The sequence below is a fragment of the Opisthocomus hoazin genome, chromosome 6 (assembly GCF_030867145.1).
Source record: "Opisthocomus hoazin isolate bOpiHoa1 chromosome 6, bOpiHoa1.hap1, whole genome shotgun sequence".
Lineage (NCBI taxonomy): Eukaryota > Metazoa > Chordata > Aves > Opisthocomiformes > Opisthocomidae > Opisthocomus > Opisthocomus hoazin.
This window is the reverse complement of record NC_134419.1, coordinates 4,495,632-4,520,135: the sequence shown is the minus strand read 5'-3', so window position 1 is coordinate 4,520,135 and position 24,504 is coordinate 4,495,632. Positions and strand designations below refer to the sequence as shown.

The 24,504-nt window shown below is 47.4% G+C and overlaps 2 protein-coding genes across 3 annotated transcripts; both read right to left on the bottom strand.

Annotated features, from left to right (window-relative positions):
* Positions 1-65: 65 nt before the first annotated feature.
* On the bottom strand, positions 66-5,965 carry LOC142361766 (cytochrome P450 2J2-like). Of its 2 annotated transcripts, XM_075424374.1 has the most exons (10): positions 5,675-5,965; positions 4,996-5,301; positions 4,263-4,419; positions 3,961-4,110; positions 3,514-3,674; positions 2,897-3,073; positions 2,507-2,642; positions 2,084-2,271; positions 1,433-1,571; positions 66-697 (listed from the first exon to the last, which is right to left on the bottom strand). In XM_075424374.1, exons 2-10 carry the CDS (start codon positions 5,182-5,184, stop codon positions 522-524), a joined length of 1,473 nt encoding a protein of 490 aa, XP_075280489.1. In that variant the 5' UTR covers positions 5,185-5,301; positions 5,675-5,965; the 3' UTR covers positions 66-521. The 2 variants fall into 2 exon arrangements, with proteins under 2 accessions (XP_075280489.1, XP_075280490.1); XM_075424375.1 differs by lacking the exon at positions 5,675-5,965 and having other exon boundaries at positions 4,996-5,499.
* Positions 5,966-8,549: 2,584 nt separating this feature from the next.
* On the bottom strand, positions 8,550-16,885 carry LOC104328025 (cytochrome P450 2J2). Its single transcript, XM_009932983.2, has 9 exons — positions 16,679-16,885; positions 14,956-15,118; positions 14,170-14,310; positions 12,367-12,527; positions 11,387-11,563; positions 10,706-10,847; positions 10,362-10,549; positions 9,292-9,430; positions 8,550-8,829 (listed from the first exon to the last, which is right to left on the bottom strand). Exons 1-9 carry the CDS (start codon positions 16,883-16,885, stop codon positions 8,651-8,653), a joined length of 1,497 nt encoding a protein of 498 aa, XP_009931285.2. The 3' UTR covers positions 8,550-8,650.
* Between the last annotated feature and the right edge of the window lie 7,619 nt (positions 16,886-24,504).

Genomic DNA, 24,504 nt, shown 5'->3' with positions numbered 1-24,504 from the left:
CAGTGCTGGCAATTGGCTGTGTTGGGCTTCACTTTGCAGAATGCTTCAAGACAAAAACTTGTTGGTAAGGATTTATTGATGCATGAGAAAGAGACATTATAGAGTGACTTTCTTTTAATGGATAACACATCAAGGATAGCAAAATTAAAAAATGTTAGCAATTAATATTCTAAAGCAGAGCTGGTACTGCTCATCGTCCACGGCCTGAACACTGATGTTGCTCTTTCTCCTGCCACGCTGAAGCATGGCCATCTGTTATTAAACTAGGAGAACCCTAAGCCCCTCACTCATTTACAGCGTCGTATCGCAAGCCTAAAAGTGCCCTGGCAGATCCCAGGCTGATCGTCTTTCTCACGTGATACAGAGTGCAAAGTCCACTTTTAAAGGAAATGATTTTGCAATTGCTTGAAGAGAAACCGCCCAGCCTCTCCCTGGAGCTGGGTGTTCGTTACCACCACCCACGGGAGCTGCCCAGGGCTTGTTTTCAGCATCCTTGCCAGAGGACGGTGGCCAAGGCTTCCCTACCGAGGCACGGCGCAGATCTTGTAGGGCTGCGGGGCCATTGTGATGCCCAGTTTGACCTGGGGGCTGAGCGTGGTGTCCGGGGGTACCTGAAAGGTGAATTTCTGGAGCAGAGACGTGAAGAAGAGGAAGAGCTCGGAGCGGGCCAGCAACTCACCCAGGCAGGCGCGCTTCCCTGCGGAGAGAGCCACCGTGACATCCTCAGCCTTCGCTGGCTGCCCAGCTGCTCTCGCTGCCAAAAAAGCCTCTGCCTTCCCTTTGGACCACGGTTCAGCTGTGTGACCCCCTTCCCAGGATGAGTTTTCCAGCCCAAATTGAGCTCCCCAAGAACAGCATTGGTGTTACAGCGTGGGCTGCCCCCCAAATTGCAGGACCTTGTGAGGGCACGCGTGTGTAACTATGCACAGGCGTTGTGCCCTGCCCTGCTCGGGTAAGCTGTGCTCGCACGCACGGTCTGGACGTGCCCATGCTGGGAGAGATGATTTGTTTGAGCCACACCAAAGAGAGCTACCAGAGAAGGTGTGTGACGCTGGCATGGGAAACAGGGGTGCTCAGAGCAATCTCCCTGGGGCAGCTGTTGGCTGGGGCACCCTGTGGTGGGAACAGTGAATCCTCTAGTGACCGTGGCCATGTGGGAGCAGGAGTGTAGAGCAATGCTCTTGCCTTAGTGAAGGCGTTTCTGGGTTCTCTGGCGTTGTTAGGGTGATTTATTCATTCGCATGTCTCTTCTGTGCATGTGAAGAGAAACAAGAAATGGCTCAGACTGTGCTTGCAGTGCTTTGGGGTGTCCACGTGAGTGTGCCTGGGGTGCAGCCAACATCTGCCTCTTTGGTCGCAATTTTCCTCTGTGCTGTTGGAAGCCCCATGCCAGTACCTAAGCACCGAAGTACCAAAATCGAGCATATCTTACCTATAGAAAACGGCATAAAAGACTCCCTTTTCCAGAACTGGCCGTCCTTCAGGAAATGCTCGGGGTTGAAAGAGTCAGGTGTTTCCCACTCATCCTTGTCAAACATCACGGAGGTCAGATTTACCAGAAAGGTAGTACCCTAGGAGGAGAAAAAAAGAAAATTAAATTGCACTTTCTCTGTCACAGACAGCAGGAGGGGGATTTTTATCTTCCAGTCTCCACAAAGAATATCCACAGTCAAATTCTGCTGCAATTATTTGTCCAACACCCTCTGCACGGCCAGTTTTTCCTACTTCTTGCCTGTTCAGAGGTGCAGTGATTTTATGCCAATCTTTTTGCCTCATCGGCTTAATTTTTATCTGCTGTAATTTTGGGCCAAAGTTCCAGTAAAAGCTGTGTGAGTTGGGATCTGTGCCTTGCTGGGGTGTGTGTGTGTGGGTGTTTGCCTTGCAACGCTCTGCACTATTCAACGTGCTGGAGAACATTGTTTGGGTGGCAAAAAACTGCGTTGAAGAGGAGTGAGCTCTGGACAGGGCAGAGATGCTGTGGCTCTGCCCCTCGTGTCTGCACAGGAAGGACCTGGCCTGGAGAAGCGTGCCTGGGGAACTGGGAGGCTCTCGCTAGAGTCCCAGTGCTCAGGAGTGGGTTTACCTTTGGTATGTGGAAGCTATCCAAGACCGTGTCCTTTGTTGACATTCTTGGCACATTGAAAGGGAGGATGTTGCCTTTCCTCTGCACTTCGTGGATGACGGCATTGGTGTAGGGCATGTTGCTCCTGTCCTCCAGGGCTGGCTGCCTCACCTGCCCGATGACCGCATCGATCTCAGCCTGCACGCGGGCTGGTGAGAAAGAGCAGGGATCAGCCAAGTCCAAGAAAAATCCCTTAGAACAACATGGGGTGGTTACTGTGAGGATGCACCAAGGACCAACGTGGGGCACCTGCCACCGTTCGCACCTCTTTCATGTGAGTGCAGGGAGATTCTCAATTTTTCTCTCCAAGAAAAAAAATAGTGCATCTCAGAAATGTGCAAGGGCTAAAAGCAAGGACAAGCACTGAGCTTTTGCTAACTGTACCTTGAATTTCTGGATGTATGGCCATAAAGAGCAGAGCCCAGCGGATGGTTGTGGAAGTGGTCTCGGTTCCAGCAAACAGCAGGTCGAGTACGCACGACACGATGTTTTCCTCCTGGAAGGCTCCACTCCCGTTGTCCTTCACAAAAAGGTGCGTTAGTGCAGCATGAACAGGGAGGGTTGCCTTTGCTTAGTTCAAGACAGCCCTAAGGATTTTGGAAAAAGCTGCTGGCCCCCTGCACCTCCACCCTCTTGCTTAGTCCCCTGAACCTGATGTCCATGCTGAGGTCATAAATGGCCATAGAGGCAGCTCAGATGGAGAATTTGAGCTTGTTTCTCATCCCTCCTGATTTCTAAGCCCTGCTGCAGAAGGGTTTGCTCCTCCTTACTGACCTTGGCCATCTCCTGCAAGTAGCTGTCAATGATGTCCCGGCTCTCTGAGGGGTTCCAGTCCTCCTTGTGTTTGTCGATTTTCTCTTTCACAAAACTTTTCAACAACCTCAAGTTTTTAAAAATGGTGTGGTGGGATCCAGGGAGGAACTTCATTATAGACGGGAAAGAGTTGTTCAGCTTTGGACACCAAAGGGGAAAGGCACATTGAGTAAAGGACTGAAAAACCCCCTTCTGTTGTCAAAACTTGAAGAGTCTGCAATGCCAAGCTTAATAAATCTCTGGAGTTGATGGAAATAGTTGAGCTCCAGAAGAGCATTGCAAGGGATTGGTATTCCTGTTACGGAGTGACTCGTGCTTTTACCCGGTGTTACAGCAGGCGAGTTGGTAGTCAATGGGCAGGAAAGGTGATGTTGGGTGAGAGAGAGCAGCGTGAGCTTTGCACAGCTTGCAAATAAGGCAGAAAGAAACTGCAGGTGAGTCTGCCCTGTGCAAAGGAGTGGGGAACGCCAACAAAGTTTGTTGACGAAAATGCTACGAGTTTCGAGACTGACTCCAGAGGAGACACTGTGGCACTGCAGAACTGCATGCTGTCCATGGTGGTGGCAAGAGGGCTGTACCTGGCTCGTGATGGCCCCGTTGAGGCCAAATGTCTCGTCCATCAGCTGCAGCAGTTTTTGGAAGTCCTCATCGTGGTAGTCAAACCGATTGCCAAAAGTCACGGAGCAGATGATGTTTGAAACAGCATTAGTGACTTTGAACTGAGGGTTGAAAGGATTCCCTGGAGAAGGAGAAAGGAATGATCAATTGTCTATCGGCCTTCACAGAAAAGGAGACGAAAACACAGTTGTCAGAGGTAAAATACTCAACAAATAGAAGTGAAATGAATGACCTCTGATGGGCACCTCCTGCATCATGACTCTCCCGGGACGCCTCGCACCTGTCATGAGGTGGCCGAGCTTGGCTGGGCAGACCCAGCATGGAGGAAACATCCCACCCTCGATCCCAGTTCAATCAGGTTGTGGAGAAGTTTGTTTACTTTGGAAAGAGAGGGCCATGGCACTCACCCTGCTCATCCCCAAATGCATCCACGAGGCATCGGCACTCCTCCTGGATGCGCTCCTCCAGGCCCCTCTTCCCCAAGCCGAAGTTTCGGAGGGTGGTCAAGGTGAACCTCCTCTGCTGCTTCCACACGTGCCCGTTGGAGGAGACCAGTCCTGGCAGAAACATGCCACCATGAGCCACGGCAGATCCGTCCACTGAGGGGAAAAAGCTCCAGGGCTCTGCCTTACCCCCAGCCATCTCAGACCTCTGCAGGGCCAATGCTTTGACCTCACAGCTGAGACACGTGTCCCGAGGGGTAACTCACCCTTATTGCTGAAGATGTCATTAGGAATTTCAGGGCGATCCATGAAGTTTTCCCCTTGGTTGACAAGAACTTCCTTAGCCATCCGCAGCCCGTTTACGAACACAAACGATAAGCTGCCCATCTGGAAGCTGAAGATGTCCCCATATTTTTCAGTAAGCTGGGGGGAGGGGCATAAAGAAGAGGGGGTTAATTTGCGATGAATGTGTCTGTGGGGACAGGGACAGCCCTGGCAGGGGACATGGGTGAAAAAAAGGGAAGCTGAGAGCAGGAGGGGAGACGGGGTGTTTGCACAAGGGTCTGTTTGTCTTTTTTCTTTCCTCTTTTACTGAACCGCTGAGGGCGAGTTGGTGTTAGTTGGCCATGAATCAAGTGAAACTCTTCAGGTTGGATTTTTCAGTCCTGTGTTTTTCCACCTTTTGTTACACTCCGTTCCCAAACACCCTTCCAGTCCCTGGTCAGACCTACGGGGCTCCTACAGCCGTGACTGCACCCGTGGCATCACGCCATGCCCTTTGCCCGAGGGACTGCTCCACACCTGTCCCCGTCCTTGTACCCGGGCAAACTTCATCCACATTGCTGGCAACCGAGGGCAAACCTCCTGCCCACGCCACGGTGAGCCCCTCTGAGTCCTCATGGGCTGTGGGGTTTGGGTTAGCCCCCTCCCCGCACTGCAAAGGTTGCGTAGCCGCAATGCCCTCCGTCCCCTTCCGTGCGGTGGCCACCACCCCTGTACCTTCTGCACTGTGATCTGGGGATTGTGGAAGTTCAGCAGGTAGATGTGCCCCACAAAGGGGAGGGCGAAGGGGCTGGGGGGGAAGTTCTTCATCTTCCTGTGCTTCATGTAGTCGGTGACGAACAGGAAGATGACGAGGAAGACGAGGAGCATCTGGAGGGAGATGCTTTCCCAAAGGAAGCGCAGCATGGTTGGATGGTGGGGTTCCACAGGGGTGTGTCCCGCGGCAGGTCAGGGCAGGCTGAGCTCACGAGGCACCACCAAAGCCCCCAGGGACGAGGGGAGATGGGCAATGTGCTGGCACAGCTGTGGGCAGAGACACGAGACAGCATGGAGTGGCTTTTGGCTGACCTGGCCTGGAGGCTATGTTCGGAGTCCTGCTTTTGCAGGTCTCAGCAAGGACCGTTCGATTAACCTCCTTCTTGATTAAACTCAAACATTTCCTCTGATCTCATTAAAAAAAAACCCAAACGCAAAACAAAACAGCCCCAGCTGCCCCTTTCCCCTCTTGACTGCCACTGCTGCTTTGCAAAACCCCAGTGATCCACACCCTTGTTTAAAGGTCGGAAATGAGCTCTGCGGGACCAGGATTAAAATGTCCCAGCAGCCTCGCCGTCCCGATCCCGTGAGCCCACGGCTCGGTGTGAGCCCCGCTCCCTCCTCCCCATGGTGCCCTCACCGTGCCACGTCCCGACGTCAGCTTCACAGTTCCGGGGAGGCTCCAGCCGCTCTGAGCTCCTTCCGCTTTCCTTGTCTGCGGAAGCTTCTTCGCTGGTACAATGAATCTTGGATCAGCTCCAGGTTAGTGGGGATGTCCAAGATAAGGGTGCATAATCCTTTCACAAGCCAGATGACTCACGGTTTGAAGTTTCAGTACGTCAGAAGAACGTGTGCTGGAAGAAATCAGCTCTCCGGGATCTGCAGCAGTTTCTGAGCACTGTCATTTTCTGATCTCCGCCGGACAGATGCAAGCAAAGCAACCCACTCTGGCCATGAAGTTGCCCCTGCCCTGAGCCCTCCAGCCATCCCTTCCCACCTGCTTCAGCCTTTGAGTCCGTAGCCTGCGCTGAAGCCTTGCCCAAAGCCCGACGAAGCTAAGGCAGGTGCTGAAAAGCCAAAGGAGATGCCCAGCTCTGCAGACTGTGGCCCTTCGGTGGTAACTGGTTACAGTCTGCCCCGAATTTTCTCATCTAAGAGTGGCTCTGAGGCAGGTAGCGATCATGCACATACACCACATATTTAATTTTGACATATGTGTTTAGTCTTCTTATGAAAGAAGCAGAAGCATTCACAGCAGCAGATTGCCATTGCTGTGTGGCTCTGCGCCCGTTTACAGCCGTCAGCTGCCACCTCATGCTCCGGAGGACGATTAGGGTTCGTTTGGCCTTTCAGGGACGTCATTTATGGCTGTTGGGGATGTCCAGTGCCAAAGACCAGGCACAGCGAAGCAGCAGCTGGAGCAATGCCACACACGCGATAGAAAAGCTACTGCCTAACTGTCACCCTTGAGAAATTTGCAGAAGTTAAATCACTGTTTTCTGGGGGATCTTAAGGGGGATAGAACTGTTTTTGAGGGGAATCTCTCTTTTTGTATCTCACTTTTCAACACAGGTAGGCGTGACCCTAAGGAGATGCTCATCTTCCCCTTCACTCAAATGAGACGTTCCATTCAAAAAAATAAAACAAATTAATGCCTCCCTCCTGTATGGTATGGGATCACTACATTTAAAAATGGGGGGGGCTGTGTCCCCAAACTGATTTAAAAACAAAAAGGAGAAGAAGAAGATTTTGATCATTTATTCTCTCCATAAATAGGCAAGGAAACGCTAAAGTAACAGGGAAATACAAGTTTGAAATGGGAGAGAGAAGAGATCAACATTTGTTTGCTAAGCCAGCGCAAATAATACAAGTTGTAGCCACCCACCAGAGGCCAGACCTACACCAGAGTGAATAGAAAAAATGGAGAGAAACCAGTATCAATTCCTGAATGGCTCTGAAAACTTCATAGGTGAAATAAAGTCCAGATCTTTTATGTTTTTCTCTTTTAGAAAGCAAAAGAAAAAACCCCAAACATGGGAGCCTATAACTGTGAAACATTAATTAAATGCAGTAGGATTGAAATGATCAGTTAGAAGGGCAGCTCATCGACACAATCCCTGTGTGCCCGGCGTGGCAGGGATGTGGTGTGCAAAGGACTCTCCCATGCGGCATAAATCTGCCACTGCACAGCGATTGCTTTGTAACGCAGCGGTTATTGCCAGAGATGGAGGCTAAAGCCGGTGGAAATGAACTTTGATTTAATCCTGTTTTCCTGTTAACTCCTCAGTGTCCTACATGCGTCCACATAGAAAAGTCACTTATGAAAGATGAGGAAAAAAAAATATCTTAGCTGTGACTATATTCCTAAGAAAAGCACAGGGGAGACTGCATTTCAAAGCGAGAATGCTTGGTTACCGCAATGGAAAAATTCTCCACAAGTTGGATATTTAATTAACTCTTCCAAAAAGATGCTGGTATGGGCAGAAGCAGTGTCTCCATCCCAGGCGGTGCCATGACCCTGAGCCACCTCCGCGGCCCCATGCTACGGACTTCCCGTTGTGCATGGCCACAAATCTTTGCCAGAAGCAGAAGGGAAGCAGACAAGCTCGTGACTTCCCACTGCAAAGCCTCTGAGCCGCCGTTTCCTTCCCGACAGCCAGCGGCAAGCTGCCACGGGTCACGACCCTTCTGACACTCTCTGCTGCTTCTTGTCCTGTTGGGCTTCAGCTAAACTACTCCTAAGCAATCCCATGCGATAATTTTTTCAAAACTTTTCTTTCCCGTTATGTGTTTTACTACCACAAACCTTTCTGGATAAGCCTTTCCCTTTCATACAATTGCAATTCTGCAATTTTATAGCCATGTGTCCTGGAGCCATGGCTCCTCATGCCATCCTGCTTGGGTTGGCCTACAGTAGAAGCTGCTTCTACCACCCTGTAGCCTCCTAATTAAAGCTTCCATATACTTATGATATTAAAAAACTGCATGCCTCTGATGCAAGGATCTCTATTTCCATTGCAAAGCAGCAACATGGTGGTTTTGGGAACGCACAGCAAACTGAGGCCAAGGCACCAGAGCCTCAGAATCAACCATGGCCAACTGGAAGTCCAAACTGGCACTGAGGCATGAACCCAGAGCTTGGATGACCGAGGTCAGCTGCCTCCGCTGACCAGGGAGACCTCAGAAAACACAGCCTGTGGCCATTCAGGGTGCTGCAGCACTGGGATTTAGGGGTTGCTAAATGGGCTCTGGGCGGTGGACGTATCCCTATGGAAGAGCCATCCTGGACCCAGCGTGTCCATGGTTTTGCAGCTGGCAGTAGGAGAGGTGCTAATGGCAGAAATTAGGAAATAAGGCTTTTAAATTCATGCATTTTGCCAAACTGACAGAAGGGAGGAGGCAGGAGGTGAAGGGAAGAGCCCCAAGGGTAGTCCCCATTGCAGTGTGCAGGATGTGGCCCTCCTGCCCTTCCCACTGCCACCCCCACGTTGGTGCGTGCTAGACATCTGCAACCCTGCATTTTGGACCAAAATCTGTGGGGTGGATGGGAGAAGGGACACTTTCTGAATTGTGGAGGGCTGAAACAGGGGAAGCATGGGACGGACCCACGCTGGCCTCAGTTGCGAGGCAGCGCGCAGATCTGGAAGGGCTTGGGGCAGCGCGTGAGGCTGAGCGTGAAGGCGAAGGTCAGCGCAGCAGCCGCCGGCGCCCGGAAGGTGAACTTCTGCAGGAGGGCTGTGAAGAAGATGAAGAGCTCGGTCCTGGCGAGCTGCTCCCCGGGACAAGCCCGCTTGCCTGGAAAAGGAGCAAAAATCAGCCCACCGAGTCCCCAGCGAGCATCAGCCACCCCTCGGGCTCCTCTCGCACTCATCTCCTTGCACAGGCTGCAGGAGCTTTTCTTCCTTGAAAGGTTAGGTGGCAATGTTCACCCACACATTCTGCAGAATCCTTCCCCAGAAGTTTACTGCTGAGCAAACTGCGACGGCTCTTCCGATAGAGGAAAAGGGGAAACTCAGTGAATAAAAACATTTCTGCAGCTTGTGCAAGAGCAAAGAGCCTTATTTTTTTCATCCCATGATAACAAATTGTTTTCACTCCTGCTCTGAGCAGTCAGTATTAACTGTTACTGGAATTTTCACTGTGGGGATGGGCTGAAAGACAGACAAGGAACGGTACCCCCTGCTCTGGCGGGGGTGTCTTGGGGGAAAAAAAAACGCATTGCAAAGAGGAAAAACATCTCCCCATCCATCATCCTACCTGCAGAGAAGGGCAGGAAAGCCTCCCGCCTCCTGTACTGGCCGTTTTCCAGGAAATGTTCTGGATTAAAGGTGTCTGGTGTCTCCCACACGTTTTTGTCAAACATTATCGAAGTCAGGCTGGTCATCAGGGTGGTGCCCTGCAAGAGGTGGAGAAAACGGGCGATTACGTGACGGAGAAGAGCCGACGTGTTGTCAGACTGGTTTATTATTAGCTCTGTTCCACACATAATGTGAACTACATTTTTTTTCCAAGGGCAAAATGTTTTTTCCTAAGCTATGTAATTAAAGGAGGGTGAAAGCCTACAGGATTGTTCACTTCTGTGCGCCTCTATATATCACCATAGTGTTGATCTGTACCTTGTGCTGCTGTCACTGGTGATGTTAAGATAAACCAACTTTAAATTAGTAACACTGTGTTCCCATAAGAGCTTGAAGCAATTTAACTAAATAATTGTCAATTGATCCACTTTATTGTGCTCTTTTTTTAAACCCTCTTCTGGTTTATCTCCACATTTTCCATCAGAAAAAGAAAAACATACTAATCAGTGTGGAGCAAAATGCCCAGATTTTTTATTTTTAATTTTCCTTGACGCAACCAGTCATATACATGGAAGAGTCTAGATATATCTAAATCTCATATTTGCCTTCATAATGCCAGAACAGTGTGTACACATCAATACCCATTACCTGGCTTTTATCAAGTGCTACTTTTAACAGGCGATTTTTAATACTCTGTGGAGTTAACAAACCCAAACTGTTGGCTTTCCTGTGTTTCTTGGCCCTTTACTCCCATAATGCCTGGAGGGTTTCTTGTATAAAATTTAAGGGATAAACCTTGTAAAACTTAAAATTATGACTAATACTCTAGGTTCTCACAATTCTCCTCCATAAGGAGGTAAGACCCATAAAAACTCTACAGCGTCCATCAGGAGGGCTTGTATTTTCTATATAACTGTGATATCACTGTAAGATCCTGCTGATCAGTTCCCCTCCAGATGAGACCTGGGACTTGGGCCATGAAGACCTTGCTCTGGTGGGGCAGTGGGAGGGCTAGTGGTCCCCATATACTTTGGGTAGGTGGAAGCCGGCCAGGGTGGTGTCGCTGGTGGACATCCTGGGCACCCCCAGAGGCACGACGTTGCCCATCCGCAGGACCTCGCTCAGCACTGCGCTGGTGTACGGCATGTTCTCCTTGTCAGCCATGGTGGGCTGGTGGGACTGGCCAATCACAGTGTCGATTTCAAGCTGCACTTTCTCTACAGAAAGAAAAAAAATCCTGTGCTCAGAAGGTTCTCAGTAAGAAACCTGGGGCATAGGCATGTCCAACAGGTGGTAAAGATGGAAATAGCTCCATTTTCTGAGGTTCACTTATCTGCTTTTGGGCTAAATGAAGGTCCCATCAGTGGCCCTACCTTGAATGTAGGGGTACGCGGCCATGTAGAGCAGAGCCCAACGGATGGCGGTTGCCGTCGTCTCAGTCCCAGTTAAGAAGAGGTCCAAGGTGGAGCACAGCAGGTTTTCCTCATGGAAACATGAGCTGCTGTCACCCTTAAACTTGGAGAAAAGCATGGCAATGAAAATGCTTATTAGGGAGGAGGTGCTTTCAAGAATCCAATCCAAAACCATTTTTACATAAGTCGAGTACTGCTATTTTATTATCCATCACCTCATGACTTAGAAATTTCTACCCTTTACTTTCATTGAATTTCAAGCCCTGCAGACTGCTTTGAAAGACACCCTGTTTGGTGTACAGTGACTTCTGAAAGCAGGTAACTTTTTAAGATGTGAAGTTTCACAGTAGCAAACACAGGCCTGAGAGCTCTCATAGAAACATGAACATGTTTCCCGAGAGTCCTCCTACGCCACATGACAGAATGAAAAATGGAAGAAGACAAAGTGTAAATACTTCCAAATGAAAAAAAAAAAGATCTGTGTGTTTTCAAAGTGATCAGGCTCCTGCTGTTGCTAAAAAGTTTGACATGGAAGAGGTAGGGAGAAGAAGGCAATGCGGGAGGCATGGGCTCCTGTGACAAAACAGCTTTGAGTCTGGTCTGCTCATTTCTTGGGTTAAGCTTTAGGTATTTCTTGCTTACTTTTTCTATTTCCTTCAGGTAACAGTCAATGTAATCTCCTGCCTCAGACTGGTCCAAATCCTCCTTGTGCTTTGCGATCACTCCCTTCACAAAATATTGAAGTTTCTCCCAGTGCCAGAAGATTTTCCTAAAGGGTCCTGGTAGCCATCTCATGACCAAAGGAAAAGCATTATACAGCTGGTGAGAAATCAAACAGAGCAAAAGAACATTTCTGGAGTTAGAAAAAAAGCACATATCACAGTTCAGATGGTAGCACAACTTCCTAGCTCTGCTTGCTACCAGGGAAAAAAAACCAGTTTTGCTACAAAAGTCAGTTTAGTTACACAGATGTGAGCAAGTACAAACAAGATGAGAATTGGCCAGATGTTTTCTGCTGATAAAGTTCTTAAATATTGGGTGGCCAAAGCTGTCACCTAATGTGGTCACTGCAGTCAGAAATCAGTGTGAATGCAGAGGACCTCCTTCCTGTTGGGGTCTGTGGAGGGGGCTGAGATCAGACCTGGCTCATGGTGTGCAGCCATTCAGAAGCTGTGTCCCCACATCCGCCTACTTGGGTTATAAATCTGGACTCTGACAGTTTTGTCATAAATAAAAGTTCTTTGAGAAACTGGTTGGGAAAGGGATGGGGGAAAAGAAGGGAATTTTCACCGAGTGCTACTAATTGACTCTTCTTTTTATAGAAGCACAGATATTTTTAAGGCTTTTCCTTTCCCCTTCAGCTATGTCAGGAATAAGATTGGTTTCACAATCCTGCAGTGTTTTTTCTCCATGTGCCTCAATAATTTTAACTTGCTTCCTTGCTTTCCTGATGGATCTTTGTGTATAAACCCAGTGTCATGTAAAACAATACTTGTGGTCGTTTCCCTCACAACATGACTCTTTTTCTACAGGGAAAATCAGATTACATCAGTGCCTTAGAAATTCCAGTTTCTGAGCTCTTATGTGCAGCTGAAGCTAGAAAAGCATCCGACTGGCTTTACCTGGCCCCAGAAACTTCCGATGAGCAGCAGCGTTTCAGCCAGTGAGTGCAGTAATTCCTGGAAACGGTTGTCATGGTAGTCGAAGCGGTTCCCAAAAGTTATGGAACAGATGATATTTGAAACAGCGCTATTTATTTTGTAATGAGGGTCAAATGGTTGTCCTGGAGGAAACAAAATGAAATACAGCTTTCCTTTTCTTTCCTTAAAGTTTCATTCAAAACCACATTCTCTACCAGATCAACACTTGTGAATTTGGGGTGAGACCTCACCTGCTTTTCGCCCATGGTGATGCTAAGGCTTCACTCCATGTCCTGGGGTCCACACCATGCCTGTCACCTCCAGCATGCCATTGGAGGTTGGACATTGTGTGCCACAACATCCTTTCTCCAAGGACATCCCCTCCTGTCTCCAGCCCAGGCTCCTGACACACACCTGTGTTAGCACAGAGCTGCTGAAGCAGGGTTTGAACCATTTTCCATGGAAAACGACTGGGAGCATGCCATGCTATCGCTGTCAGGCTTGCGTGCTCCAACATGGTTTTGGTGCCAATTTTCAACAGCAGGAGAGGGTGCCTTAAAGCTTAGCCCAGGGCAGGGAGCTCAGGACTAACTGCACTGCAAAAATTCCTTGCACTGGCCTTTAACTCTCCATCACAAAGAAATCAGGTGGCATGGGAGAGAAGGGAGAGGGTGAGGACTGCAATCCTCTGTGGCCGCCTATAAAATCCAGCAATAGCTGGTATGGTCCATAGATGTGATGCATGTAGCTCCTAAAAGAGTAAAGCATGGTGTCACATTCCTCACATCTGTGGTCCTTGGGAGACCTATTGAGCAGAGACCCTCACCTCCTAGGGCACCCTTAGGCCGCCTGGAGAGCTACTTGCCGTGATGCAAAGGACTAAAGGAATCCAGTACAGCCCTGAGCTGCTGTCGCTGCGCTGGGGAGCGTCACTTTGAAATGCAAGGCACTGTGCACAGGACTGCTGATCTCTCCACTCTTCAAGAAAGTAATTAAACTGGGCTGGTGCTCACATATTAGAGTGATGGACATGATCACTATTTGTCATTACTAATGGGAAGAAAGGCCCAAGCCAGCAGCTTAATTAGTTTATTGATTAGGACTATAAAGGACTATAATCAATTGGCAACATGAAGTATTTGGCCTGTTCAGTGCAACAGCAATTAAAATGGAGCAAGTTCAGTATATAATTTCACAATTCCTATTTAGATCTTTCTTGTTTACTATATATAGCTCCATAGAATTAGCTAAACCCCATCTGCTTCTATTTAAAGCTGAAATGCAACATCACCCATGTACCAACATACAAATTATTCTTACTAATATCCCTCTGGCAGTTCTTAAAAGCTGGACCATAAAAGAACAAGGCACATGCTTCATCTGCACAACACAAAAGGAAAGCCTGACTAAACAAGTTTTAAAATACTTTGCAAAACCAAGGACAAGCAAAGGTTAACTAAGCCTCTGAGCATACGTGCCTGACAGCAGGAGAGCTGCATTTATTCCTTTGCAGAATACAGGAGAGACTTTCTTAACCACACAAACATGCAAGTTTTAATAAACACCTAGTATATATTTGCTTAATATTAATAAGGAAGAACTAAAATAATAGGCCTGAGTTCTAAAAGAAGTGTTAAAAGGCGCAGTCTGGGAAGTGTAAGATAGAGATTTAAGTTATTAAATAAATGTTTTGTGTGTTAGGAGCCATGTTGGAGTAAGAGTTTTCCTTCTCATCGTTCATATAGCTGGAAACTGTGGGCATGGTGCTGTATCTTAACCACCCACCTTTCTCCTCCTCGATCATCTCCACAAGGTACCGGCTCTCCTCTTGCACTTTTTCCTCAAAACTCACAGCAATGCTTTTCAGTGTTGCTGAAGCAAACTTTCTCTGTTGCCTCCATATATGCCCATTTGATGATATGAGCCCTGTCAGTGGAAAATCAAATGAACAAACCTCACTCTGGGTCATGTATGAGTGACAGGAGTCAGAAATGGCCATTTGTCTCAAACGAAAACTCCAAACCAAAGAAAACAAACCCCGTAGACACTGAAAAACTATAGCTTTGCCTGGGAATTAATTTCAAAAATAATTGGCTTATGCTAAAGATCTAGCTCTATGGATTTGCTTTAATCTGCTACTTTGTCACTTTGCGTGGGAAAAAAAGGTGTAAGCCAAAATACTATAAGTACTATCACGCTGTTGGCAGACCTGCAGGCAGGAGCACCATACCCCGTCTCTGGAGCTACATGCAGCGGGGGGAGAGAAAGTAAAGGAGAAATAAAAAGCAAGGGAAAACTCTTCAAGTGTATCGATTGCTGGGCAGCTTGCATTTATTTCTCCTCTTTCACCAAGACCTGACTTTGATCCCATCATCACCTTCCCTATATCCCAGAGAGATTAAAACATACACCTGTGAGATTACTCGGCTGAATTCAGTCCTTGCCTTCCTCCGTGCAAGCTTTTGTGGGTGCAGTTAGCAAGAGTTGAGTTCAACCTGTTTCTTTCACTCTAATTGTTATCATTGCAAATAGGTTAAAAAATTGTACCACAATCCTGGTGGCTGTGCTTACCAAAGCCTCTAAATATTTCCTGGAGGAGTGGAATATTCGGCCGGTCTGCAAATATTTCAGCCTGGTGGACAAGTGCTTCTCTCACCATCTGGTACCCGTTGACTACCACAAAAGTCAGACTTCCAAACTGCACGCTGAAGATGTTCCCATACCGACCAGTAAGCTGAAAGAGAGTTCATCACACTCTGAGAGCAAGAAGGTGGAGGTTTTCAAAACTCACCTGGACAAAACCTCGAACAATGGCATCTAACTTTGAATTGAGTCCTGCTTGGAGCAAGAAGACTTAAGAAAAACCCAAAACCAAGTCTGCAAGTCCCATCCAACCTAAACTATTCCACGAAGGCTGGAGGCAGCATAAAAAATACTAGAGAGCTAGAGTGTGGGAGAGATCATTTGCTTATATTTGTTAACAGGTATGACCTGGGTTTCACCAGGCAGTTGCATTAATTTAACTTGTAACAAGGACATTGCTTGCTTTGTAACTGGTGGGCATCTGCTCCATCCCTCTTCTTCACAGGAAAGGTACAAGAGATGAAGGCATCACCTGTGTCACCACGCCCAGGCTCTTGCTGCTGAGGGCAAAGCACAGCAAATAATCCCTTTCATCAACTTGCTGTCTAAAGTATGTGGTTTCTTACTCCAGCTATTCCATTTAGAAGGTGATTCTAACTGCTGATGGATAGAAACCTACTTCTAATTTTAAGCCTGAATTGTTTTATGACCAAATTATACCTATTTTCCTTGCATGGACTTTGCTAGCATTATTGCCTCCTGTTCAGCGTTCAAATCCCTGATGTACAAGAGCAAAGGGTGACATATCCTCTCTCAGGCCCCACTCTGCCAAGGACCTCAGGCCATCCTCTTCTTGTTATGAGTCTACAGGAAAGGACACCCTGAACTGCTGCGGTGACTTGTGAAACCGGTCTGGGGCCAAATGAATGTCTCAGTCATTGTGTACATGTAAATGAATGTGACTAATTTCATTAATAATAACTGTGTGTATTGACAAAATATCCTGAGCACGCTACCTTAGCCTTCCCCAAGGGGACACCCATGCTAGTTGCCTGTGAAAACCCAGGTTAGATACGGTGGCATCAGCCTGCTAGGTAAAAGCAAGAGATAAGTAGTCACCAGAAAGTCTATTCGCAACCAGCAACTCAGAATTTGTCCTTCCACTTTTTCAGAGAAGCATATCTCTCTTTTGTTGGCTTTGGTGGGAGGCAAAGCTCTGGAAACCTTTCCAGAGCAATCACTGCCTCTTACTGTAACACAGAAGAAGCCATAGGGATGGTTAACTCAGAGTCTTAAAGGTTTCTTTTGGATGTAATGGGGCAAATTGTTGGCCTCTGAGCAAAGACAAGGACAATACAATTTCCAGAGGTGATGCTCACAGTCCAAACAGTTCACTTCTCACACAGCACTTAGCATCACTGTCCCAGCCTCACCCAGACCTCACGAGACCCTTCCGGGCCTCCAGCAGAATATGGTCATGGTCAGATAGGAAGAAAGATGAGGAACATGCAGGTCTTCCTCCATTACAGGTTCCTTTCCCATTGGACCTTCCTACTTCTGGAAGATGAGGTGATAGTAAGAGATAAAACAAAGAAGGGTCCTATCTTGTAGATAGTTCTTCAGAGACTGCCCTTGCTTTGCAGGGTTGGTGACAAAAGTCACTGAAGAAGTAAAATACTGTTAGTAGGAGAAAAGTCCATGGAGCTCTTACCTTCTGGAGCGCAAGATGGAGGGGCTGCTTAAAGTCCACAATGGTTCCCACGAGAGGAAAAAGCTGTGGCCCTGGAGGGAAATTTCTGGGACGTCTCTTTTTCATGAGGTCAATAATCAAAAGAAACATGACCAGGACTACCAGGAGTGTCCGACCGTTCAGCTTTTCCAAGAGAGAAACCAAATCAGGCCAAAACTGAAGCACCATCTTGGTTGATGAACTCATGAATTTTCATCCCACGAAGGGACTTGATGCTGATTTTACATTTTCTAAAACGGGAGCTAGAAAGGACTGAAAAGAAAAGAAAACAAGCGAAGATACTGATACCTTACTGAGGACAGGACTTGCCATGGGCGAGCCGCTTTCTCATGTACAACTACTGCCAGACCACCTGCTGAATAGCTAAGTTTAAACACTGGAATCTCCAAAAACAACCCCAAAACCTGAAGTGTTTGGCCAAACAAAAGCAATCCTTTAGCTTTACATCTCTTTCAGCTCCCTAGTTTTCTCATGGAATATTTCTTCTTTCTGCCCTTAAGAAGGCGCTCTTTTATACAGACACCTAGCTGGGATTACAAGCATTACAAACATCTGAGGTTAGGTGAAAGCAGCTTACTTGGCTAATTACATATGGTGGGCGTTGCATAATTTAAAAAACAGTGAGGCATCTGAGGTGATGGACACCATACCAGTAGCCAAGGGGCTGATCCTGTTAAGTGCTAAGTGCTGTCTGCAAAGGGCTGGATGCCTTCAACGCCTACCAAAGCCTGCCCGGCTTTGCCGGAGTCATCAGGTGAACTTCAGACAAGAGAAGAACTCTAAGAGTCCAGGGCTCTGCCCAACCAGTTAAATGACAGTTAAAGGAGCTTAATTTCAAGAGTAAGAAGCATAGGCTCATGCACTTGCCAACTAAAGAAGAGATTGGACCTTATGCATTTAAATCTCCTGGGTTTTCTGAAAATCTCCTTTGAATAAAGCTTCGTGCTGTCCTGGAGGAAGGCTGCAGTGGATACCAGCAGTGACCTCTGTGACTGTGAATCAACCTCGCGTTGCCTGCCAATATTTTAGCTACAACTTGTTTCCAGGTCTTTTTTTTTTTTTTTCTTTGAAGAGATTTCCTTTGCAAACAATCTACATTTATACTGAAGCAAAACTGTCAGTAATGATTTTTCAAATTATTTGCCTAGAAGTTATGGTGAGAATTTCAGAAGAGCAGTGAATTTTTATTGTCTTTGTCGTTGTTTAACCCAGCAGTCAACAACTAAACACCAGACAGCTGCTTGCTCACCCCTCCTCTTCGCCTCCAGTGGAATTGGGAGGAGAAACGGATGAAAGGTAAAACTCATGGGTTGAGATAACCACGGGTTAATAAGACAACAAAGGAAATACTAATGCTGAGAACAGCAACAACAATAATAGCAACAACAACAATAATAATGATGATGATGAATATGTGAAACAAATTATATACAACATAATGTTCTCACCACCTGATGACCTCAGAGCAATGATCGTGGATGTCAGTTTTCCTGAAAAAGACCGAACCCACTGAAAAGTTTGAACTCCTGGAAAAAAAAAGGTATAGTTGAAACTTCTGGAAAAGAGGGCACTCCCCCCCCGGGCAACTCCCACTTATAAACCAAGCATGACGTCTATGGTATGGAGTATGTCCATTGGCCAGCTTGGGCTATCTGCCTGCCTATGCTCCCTCCCAGCTCCTGCACAGCTCCTCATTAGCTGAGTATGAGAAACTGGAAAAAGTCCTTGACATATTAGCAACAAGTACAAACAAGATAAAACATATTATGAAAGTTATTCTCATACTAAGTCTGAAACACAACAGCTACTGAGAGGAAAACTATCTCTATCCCAGTCAAAACCAGGACAGTCTTCAAAACTCTTCAGGAAAAAAAGCAAATTTTCATAGGAAATGACAATTTGGAAAAAAATCTTTGTATTCTCCAGTCTTTCACTACTTTTAAAAGCTTTGCTGTCCATGTCTTTCATTACCTTGGTGACTGCAGTGCCAGCAGAAGCACACGCAGGCTGTATGACAGACCTGCACCGTAGTCATCGCAGGAGTCTTTTTTAAGCCTAACATCTGCCTGCAAACCAACATTTCTTGATTTGAAATATTATTTACAGGTTTCTGAATGGTATTAGGCACCAAATGGGGAGCCGTAACGAGAGAAACATCTCACATCACTGGTCTATGAAGTGTATTTTGCATGTCACGGTAGCACAACTGTGAGCAGCAATGGTTGGACATGCATTGCTTGTCCCCATGCCAGTTCACGCATGATGCTTCTGTACCCATTTGCATCAATGCACCTGTTCCACCCTTCCCAGTATGGCAAGCCAAGCCTTGCTTCCCAGAGGCTAAATCAGGATAGTGGGCTCGTGCTCTTCATCCTGGCATCGGGGAGATGACTCGGTTGGTGGAGGTGTCAGCCTACAGCATGCTCAAAGGGACTGTGATGATAAGGCGTCAACTTCTGCTAGCCCAGTTTCACTCCTCTGTTCTTCGCTATGCCATATGATTTGTCAGCATGCACACAGAGTGCAGATCCCTCTACCACTTGTGGCTGCTGTGAATCGGGCTACGTGCAAAGCCAAGGTGTTAATGTGTTCTTCTGGGTGGTGTTGTGGGGGTGGATGCATCGTGGTTGACAGGAAAAATGTTATTTTTAGCAGGAGGAGCACATTTTGCATGTAATCACATGTGTCTTGTCAGTCAAAAACCTCAAGCCTATTACTTTGCCTTGAAGCTTCACATGTCCAAATGCATCTCTTCACAAAGTCCTTGACACGCCAGATTTACTAAAAATTAGGGAAGAGTATTCCAGTATTACCGGGGCTCTCCTAACCTTGGTAGACAATAACACCAGCATGTTACCAAACTGCATTGCGATGAAGCTATTTTGGGTCCCAGGATTTAATCAATCAGTTCCCAGCACACAGTGATGTGCAAATCTCCAAAGCACTGAGGAAGTCATATTGCTGCAGCGCATGGGCAGTACAAGAGTGTTGGACAATTCCTATTTTTTACAGTCTCGTCTAGACCCCCAGCTGTCCCGGTCACCTGGAAGGTGAACCTGTGCCTCCAGCCAGCACCATGAACACAGGAACATTGGTCTTCTGTGGTCCAGATAGCCAAAATGTCAGTTAATGTAAGATAAGGATGTACACCCGCACATCTAATAGGGAGCGGGATGTAAACCCACCTTCCCCAATTTCTCTTTGAATACCTCTTAAGAACGCAGTATACAACTTTTTGTTCACCTCACCTGAGCTCATGGGTACTGCATAGATAAATTGTGCCATATTGCATGGACACACACGCATCACTGCTTGAATATTAAGGCATCTTGAACAGCCAACAGACGGAAATTGGCCCATATGCTTTGTACCTTCTTCCCTGGCTAGATGTCTAACTGTGTGCAGAAGGTTTTGAAACACAAAGAGAAACATTCTGTTAAAAATGCAATTACCATTTGTTTTTCAAGATATAGTATCCCATTATTTTTTCCAGAGAAGTGAAATTCAATAAGGTTACAACAGAATGTAGTCCAACAGTTACCGTACTTTCAGAGCATTATTTAAGCTACAGAATTTCTTAATGATTAGAAACATATGTAAGAAAAATCACATGCAAAATGAGAATGACTGGAGACAATTTTCCCCCTGAACACTTTTTTTCAGGCAAGTAACAGCTCATCCACCACTGTGGTTGCATCCACCATGTTAGAGGTGAGACCCCCACCCACCTGGAAAGCCATGTGCTCTGGTCACATCAGCCGACAGGCTCCAGTGAAGTCTAAGGGCCCATTCTGATTTACACCAAGGAATATTTTGTGGTTTCTTTCCCCCTCATATCAGGCTCAAATGACTGATGCATTTTTCACCATGGGCAAGCTGGTGAACAGCAGCGACCACCCCGATATGCATGTTAAGGCCACGTCCCAGAGGGCTTTCATGCAGGTGTAGCTGCCGTTTCATGATCCAGCCCAGGTGAGTCCTAATGGCCATGGCAGCTCTGGACATTCATTTACTTTTAGGATTTGCTTTACTGGATCAAAGGAAATGTACAGGAGATTTGTAATTGCAGAAGGCAAGGAACAGAGCGTGCTGGGGCATCCATACCTCCCAGAGCAAGCTCAGGAACGATGTGCTTGAACTCAGTCCTTAAGATGAAGTTCCCAGCTTGGGGTGATTTCACTGGGACATAAGTGCTCTTGTGGGACCTCAGGGCTCAAATGTGTCTGGGAATCTGACTTCAAGCCCTGAATCAGGGAGCCAAGTCCATATTTACTGCTGTGCATGCGTGGTGAATACTAAAATGCCTCCAATTTTGCATCTTCTCTCTCTCCTACCCAAGACTAGATGCAAATATTCTCCAGGTTTTTCTGGGACTCCCACAAATCTCTCAACTATAGCCTTCTGGCCACAATAACATTTCCAGCAATAATTAAAGCTGTAAGGCAGGCAAGTGTCACCATGAATGGGTAAACTGAGGCATTATCAGCCTAATCCAAGTGGTGTGAGTAGACCTACAGAGTGTCCCGTCGTGCAGTCCAGGAAGGGATCCCAGAAGACAGGACGTTTGGTCCACTTCTGTGATGGACTGAAATGTCCCTTTTCTGCTGTAGAAGACAGCTGTGTTGAAGGGATTGCGCTTCAGATTTATCAGCCAGATAATTAAATCTAGGCAGCAGAACGTGCCACAGGGAGCACTCCCCATGCCTCCGGACCTTGGATCACCCCCTGACTTTTTGGTCTTTGGGCCAAGATTTTATTCCCTTCATAGCCAGGAGCTGCATCGCCTTTGCCAGCCCCGAGCCGTCCCACATGGCAGACCCCATACGGCCGTATCGAATCAGATATTGGGGGTGCCGGGTGCTTCCCCCCGCGGGGGCCGTGCTCAAGGCACTGCCGGCGGCAGCCGCCCACGATCCCCCCGGCAAGACTCCACCGCCGTCTGCTGCAACCTGGCAGAGCCAAGGCTGCAACCCCGGCTGTTTGCGCGGGGCGGCTTCCCGCATCCCAGCTCTTCCTCCGACTCTCTGTAAACCTCTAAAATGCTCTCCTTTCTAAGATGCACCTTTTCAGTATTCACAGAGAAGAGTACAGTCACATATTCCTCTCAAAGCCACAAGGACTTGACTAGAGCTAAAATGTCATTTATGTACATATCACAAGCGTTTTTCTAGGCACAGATGTCTTTCTGGTGCCAATATGCTGTTTATGTACTTATCTGTCACAAGCACATGTCTACATGCATATGCCCTGCTGGCAGAGGCACAGAGCATTTTGAAACTCTTATTAGGCTGCTAATGAATAATACGCATACAAAGGAGAAAACAGAAGGTGGATCTATCAGGAACAGCCTCTTTCTTAACTACCTTTTAATTGTAGGAGAGGAAGAAAAGAGATGAATTTTGATATGTTGGCATCTGTGAAGGCCTGCTTAGCAGCATCGAACGCCATCATTTTAAAAGCGGATTTTTCACAGGTTTGGGTATTTTGGGGGGGGGAGATTTTTTTTTTCTTAAAAAAAAAAAAAACCACAAAATTTTGACACTGAGAGTATTGCAAATCCTGGTGCCAATGATGTACGATAGTGTGATTGTCACCATGGAATGCTGAAAAGCCCGAGCAGCTGTTTGGCATATTGACAGTGTGAATTCGGAGCGTTTTAAATGCAAATGACAGTATTCAATTGATCGCACGAAAACAATGGGTCATAGCCTTACCTTTCCTTGGCTACGCTCGGAATAATCAGCCTGCAAATCCATGCAAAATAGGGATATTGTACACGTTCTGGGGATTTTGTTCCCCACGTACGTGGGGTTCGATACGATGCTTCTTTTGGGCAGAGCTGCAAAAGAGGGGCTGCTGCACTGTCCCGGGCACCGGGCTGGGATGAGTTGGAGAAAAGGGCATAACTTGCTCCGAATCCACCAGATCGTAAGTGTCAGCCTGTTTTTCTTCACTTCTATCCTTTTCTGCTTGCTCTTTAATCATTCCCAAGGGTGGCTGGCTTTCTGCCTGACTTCTCTCCATTATACCCTGCTGCAATCAATATGGCAAGCAGAAATCAGCAGGAGAAGGCATGTTCTGCTCTCAGTGAGAGCCAGCTGCAACCCCAGCCCAGCAGGCAAACCGAAATCCAGCCGAAAAAGCTGCCGTCAGATGCCTGGGTCCCGTTTCCTTCATGGTGCCCCCTGCCCGGAAGCGAACAGCAGGTAAAGGTCTTCCTCCCTCTCCCAGCCCAGGGAGGGTGGGCAGGAAAACCTAGCTGTGGCAAAAGTTCCACTGAAAGCAGCTCTTTTTTGCAGTGGTGGAAAGAAGAAGGAGAAGGGTCCTTCCAAAGCAGAAGGCTCCAAGAACGGGAGACCCAAACTTTCACCCTGTGCAGGACCATTACGTGTGGACACTGCTGCGCGCTTGACTCACACTGGTTCAGCTCTGCAAGGGGTGCCATGCCAGAGTGAAGAAAGCCACTGTCATTCCTGAATATCTCTAGCCATAGCTTTTTGTTTTCAAGACCCAGATTTCTTCAAACACATGTTCGAAAAACATGCAGGGGTGCCGTGGATGAGGACATCACCCAGACAGTGCTGTCTGCCCATGGCTTTATCTTACAGCGTACACATATAACATATTCCTCCAAGAATTTTAGCTTGGTGAATTTCTTCCCTTCCCTTGTTTCGTAAGCCTGAAAGAGCTTTTCAGGCTCCATTCCCATTCCTGCAATCCCCTGGTTGCAGCTAATTTGTACCAGTGAGCAGTGCTTTTCTGTCTCCCGTACTTCCATCCACCCTTTTGGTGTTTCAGTCCTAAGCACCTTGGGTCACACAGAATCACAGAATGTTAGGGGTTGGAAGGGACCTCTGTGGGTCATCTAGTCCAACCCCCCCTGCCGAAGCAGGGAATCCTACAGCAGGCTGCACAGGACCTTGTCAAGGCAGGTCTTGAATATCTCCAGAGAGGGAGACTCCACAACCTCCCTGGGCAGCCTGGGCCAGGGCTCTGTCACCCTCAGAGTGAAGAAGTTCTTCCTCATGTTCACACGGAACTTCCTCTGCTTCAGATTGTGCCCATTGCCCCTTGTCCTCTCGCTGGGCACCACTGAAAAGAGTTTGACCCCATCGTCCTGACACCCACCCTTGAGATATTTGTAGGCATTTCTAAGGTCCCCTCTCAGCCTTCTCTTCTCCAGGCTGAACAAGCCCAGCTGCCTCAGCCTCTCCTCGTAGGAGAGATGCTGCAGTCCCCTCATCATCTTTGTAGCCCTCCACTGGACTCTCTCCAGTAGCTCCTCATCTTTCTTGAACTGGGGAGCCCAGAACTGGACACAGTACTCCAGATGGGGTCAAGCACTGTTTTTTTTGGATCTCCTTAATCTGTCGGTTGGGTGCTCTGAGTCAGCTCTGAGTGCTTCTGCGATACAATCAACGTACAAACAGCATCACAGTTGCCAGAGCTGTTGCTGAGACGTTTGCAAGATATCCATGCTCAGATCTGCACCTGGGATCATAATGATGAATTGAATGCCACAAATGGCAGACGTTCTTGTACTGTCTGAGTGTGGAGACTGTGTGGTGGGCTCCTTGCACCAGAAATCAGCTTCTCCAGTGAATTCGCCAATTGGAAAATGTTCTATTTTAAACAGGGAGGTTCATGAAGACTTGGGGGTTGGAGACCACATGACTAATGTCATTCATTTACGGAATCCTGTTAGAAGATTCCACAATTTTTTCTCAGTCTTGCCCAGCAATCCCAGATGCCCATACCGCCTGGGTATGAAAACCAAATGACTTCTC

Bases quoted from the DNA above. Each gene is read 5' to 3' on its own strand.
- LOC142361766 (XM_075424374.1), bottom strand. From the start codon at position 5,184: ATGCTGCGCTTCCTTTGGGAAAGCATCTCCCTCCAGATGCTCCTCGTC. The intron at 3,074-3,513 runs GTACAGCCCTCT...TGGTGTCCAAAG, and splicing joins ACGGGGCCATCACGAGCCAG to CTGAACAACTCTTTCCCGTC. The intron at 698-1,432 runs GTAAGATATGCT...CTCTCTCCGCAG, and splicing joins TTTTATGCCGTTTTCTATAG to GGAAGCGCGCCTGCCTGGGT.
- LOC104328025 (XM_009932983.2), bottom strand. From the start codon at position 16,885: ATGGTGCTTCAGTTTTGGCCTGATTTGGTTTCTCTCTTGGAAAAGCTG. The intron at 14,311-14,955 runs GTAAGCACAGCC...TTCCACTGACAG, and splicing joins GGAAATATTTAGAGGCTTTG to GGCTCATATCATCAAATGGG. The intron at 11,564-12,366 runs GTAAAGCCAGTC...ATTTCTCACCAG, and splicing joins TCGGAAGTTTCTGGGGCCAG to CTGTATAATGCTTTTCCTTT.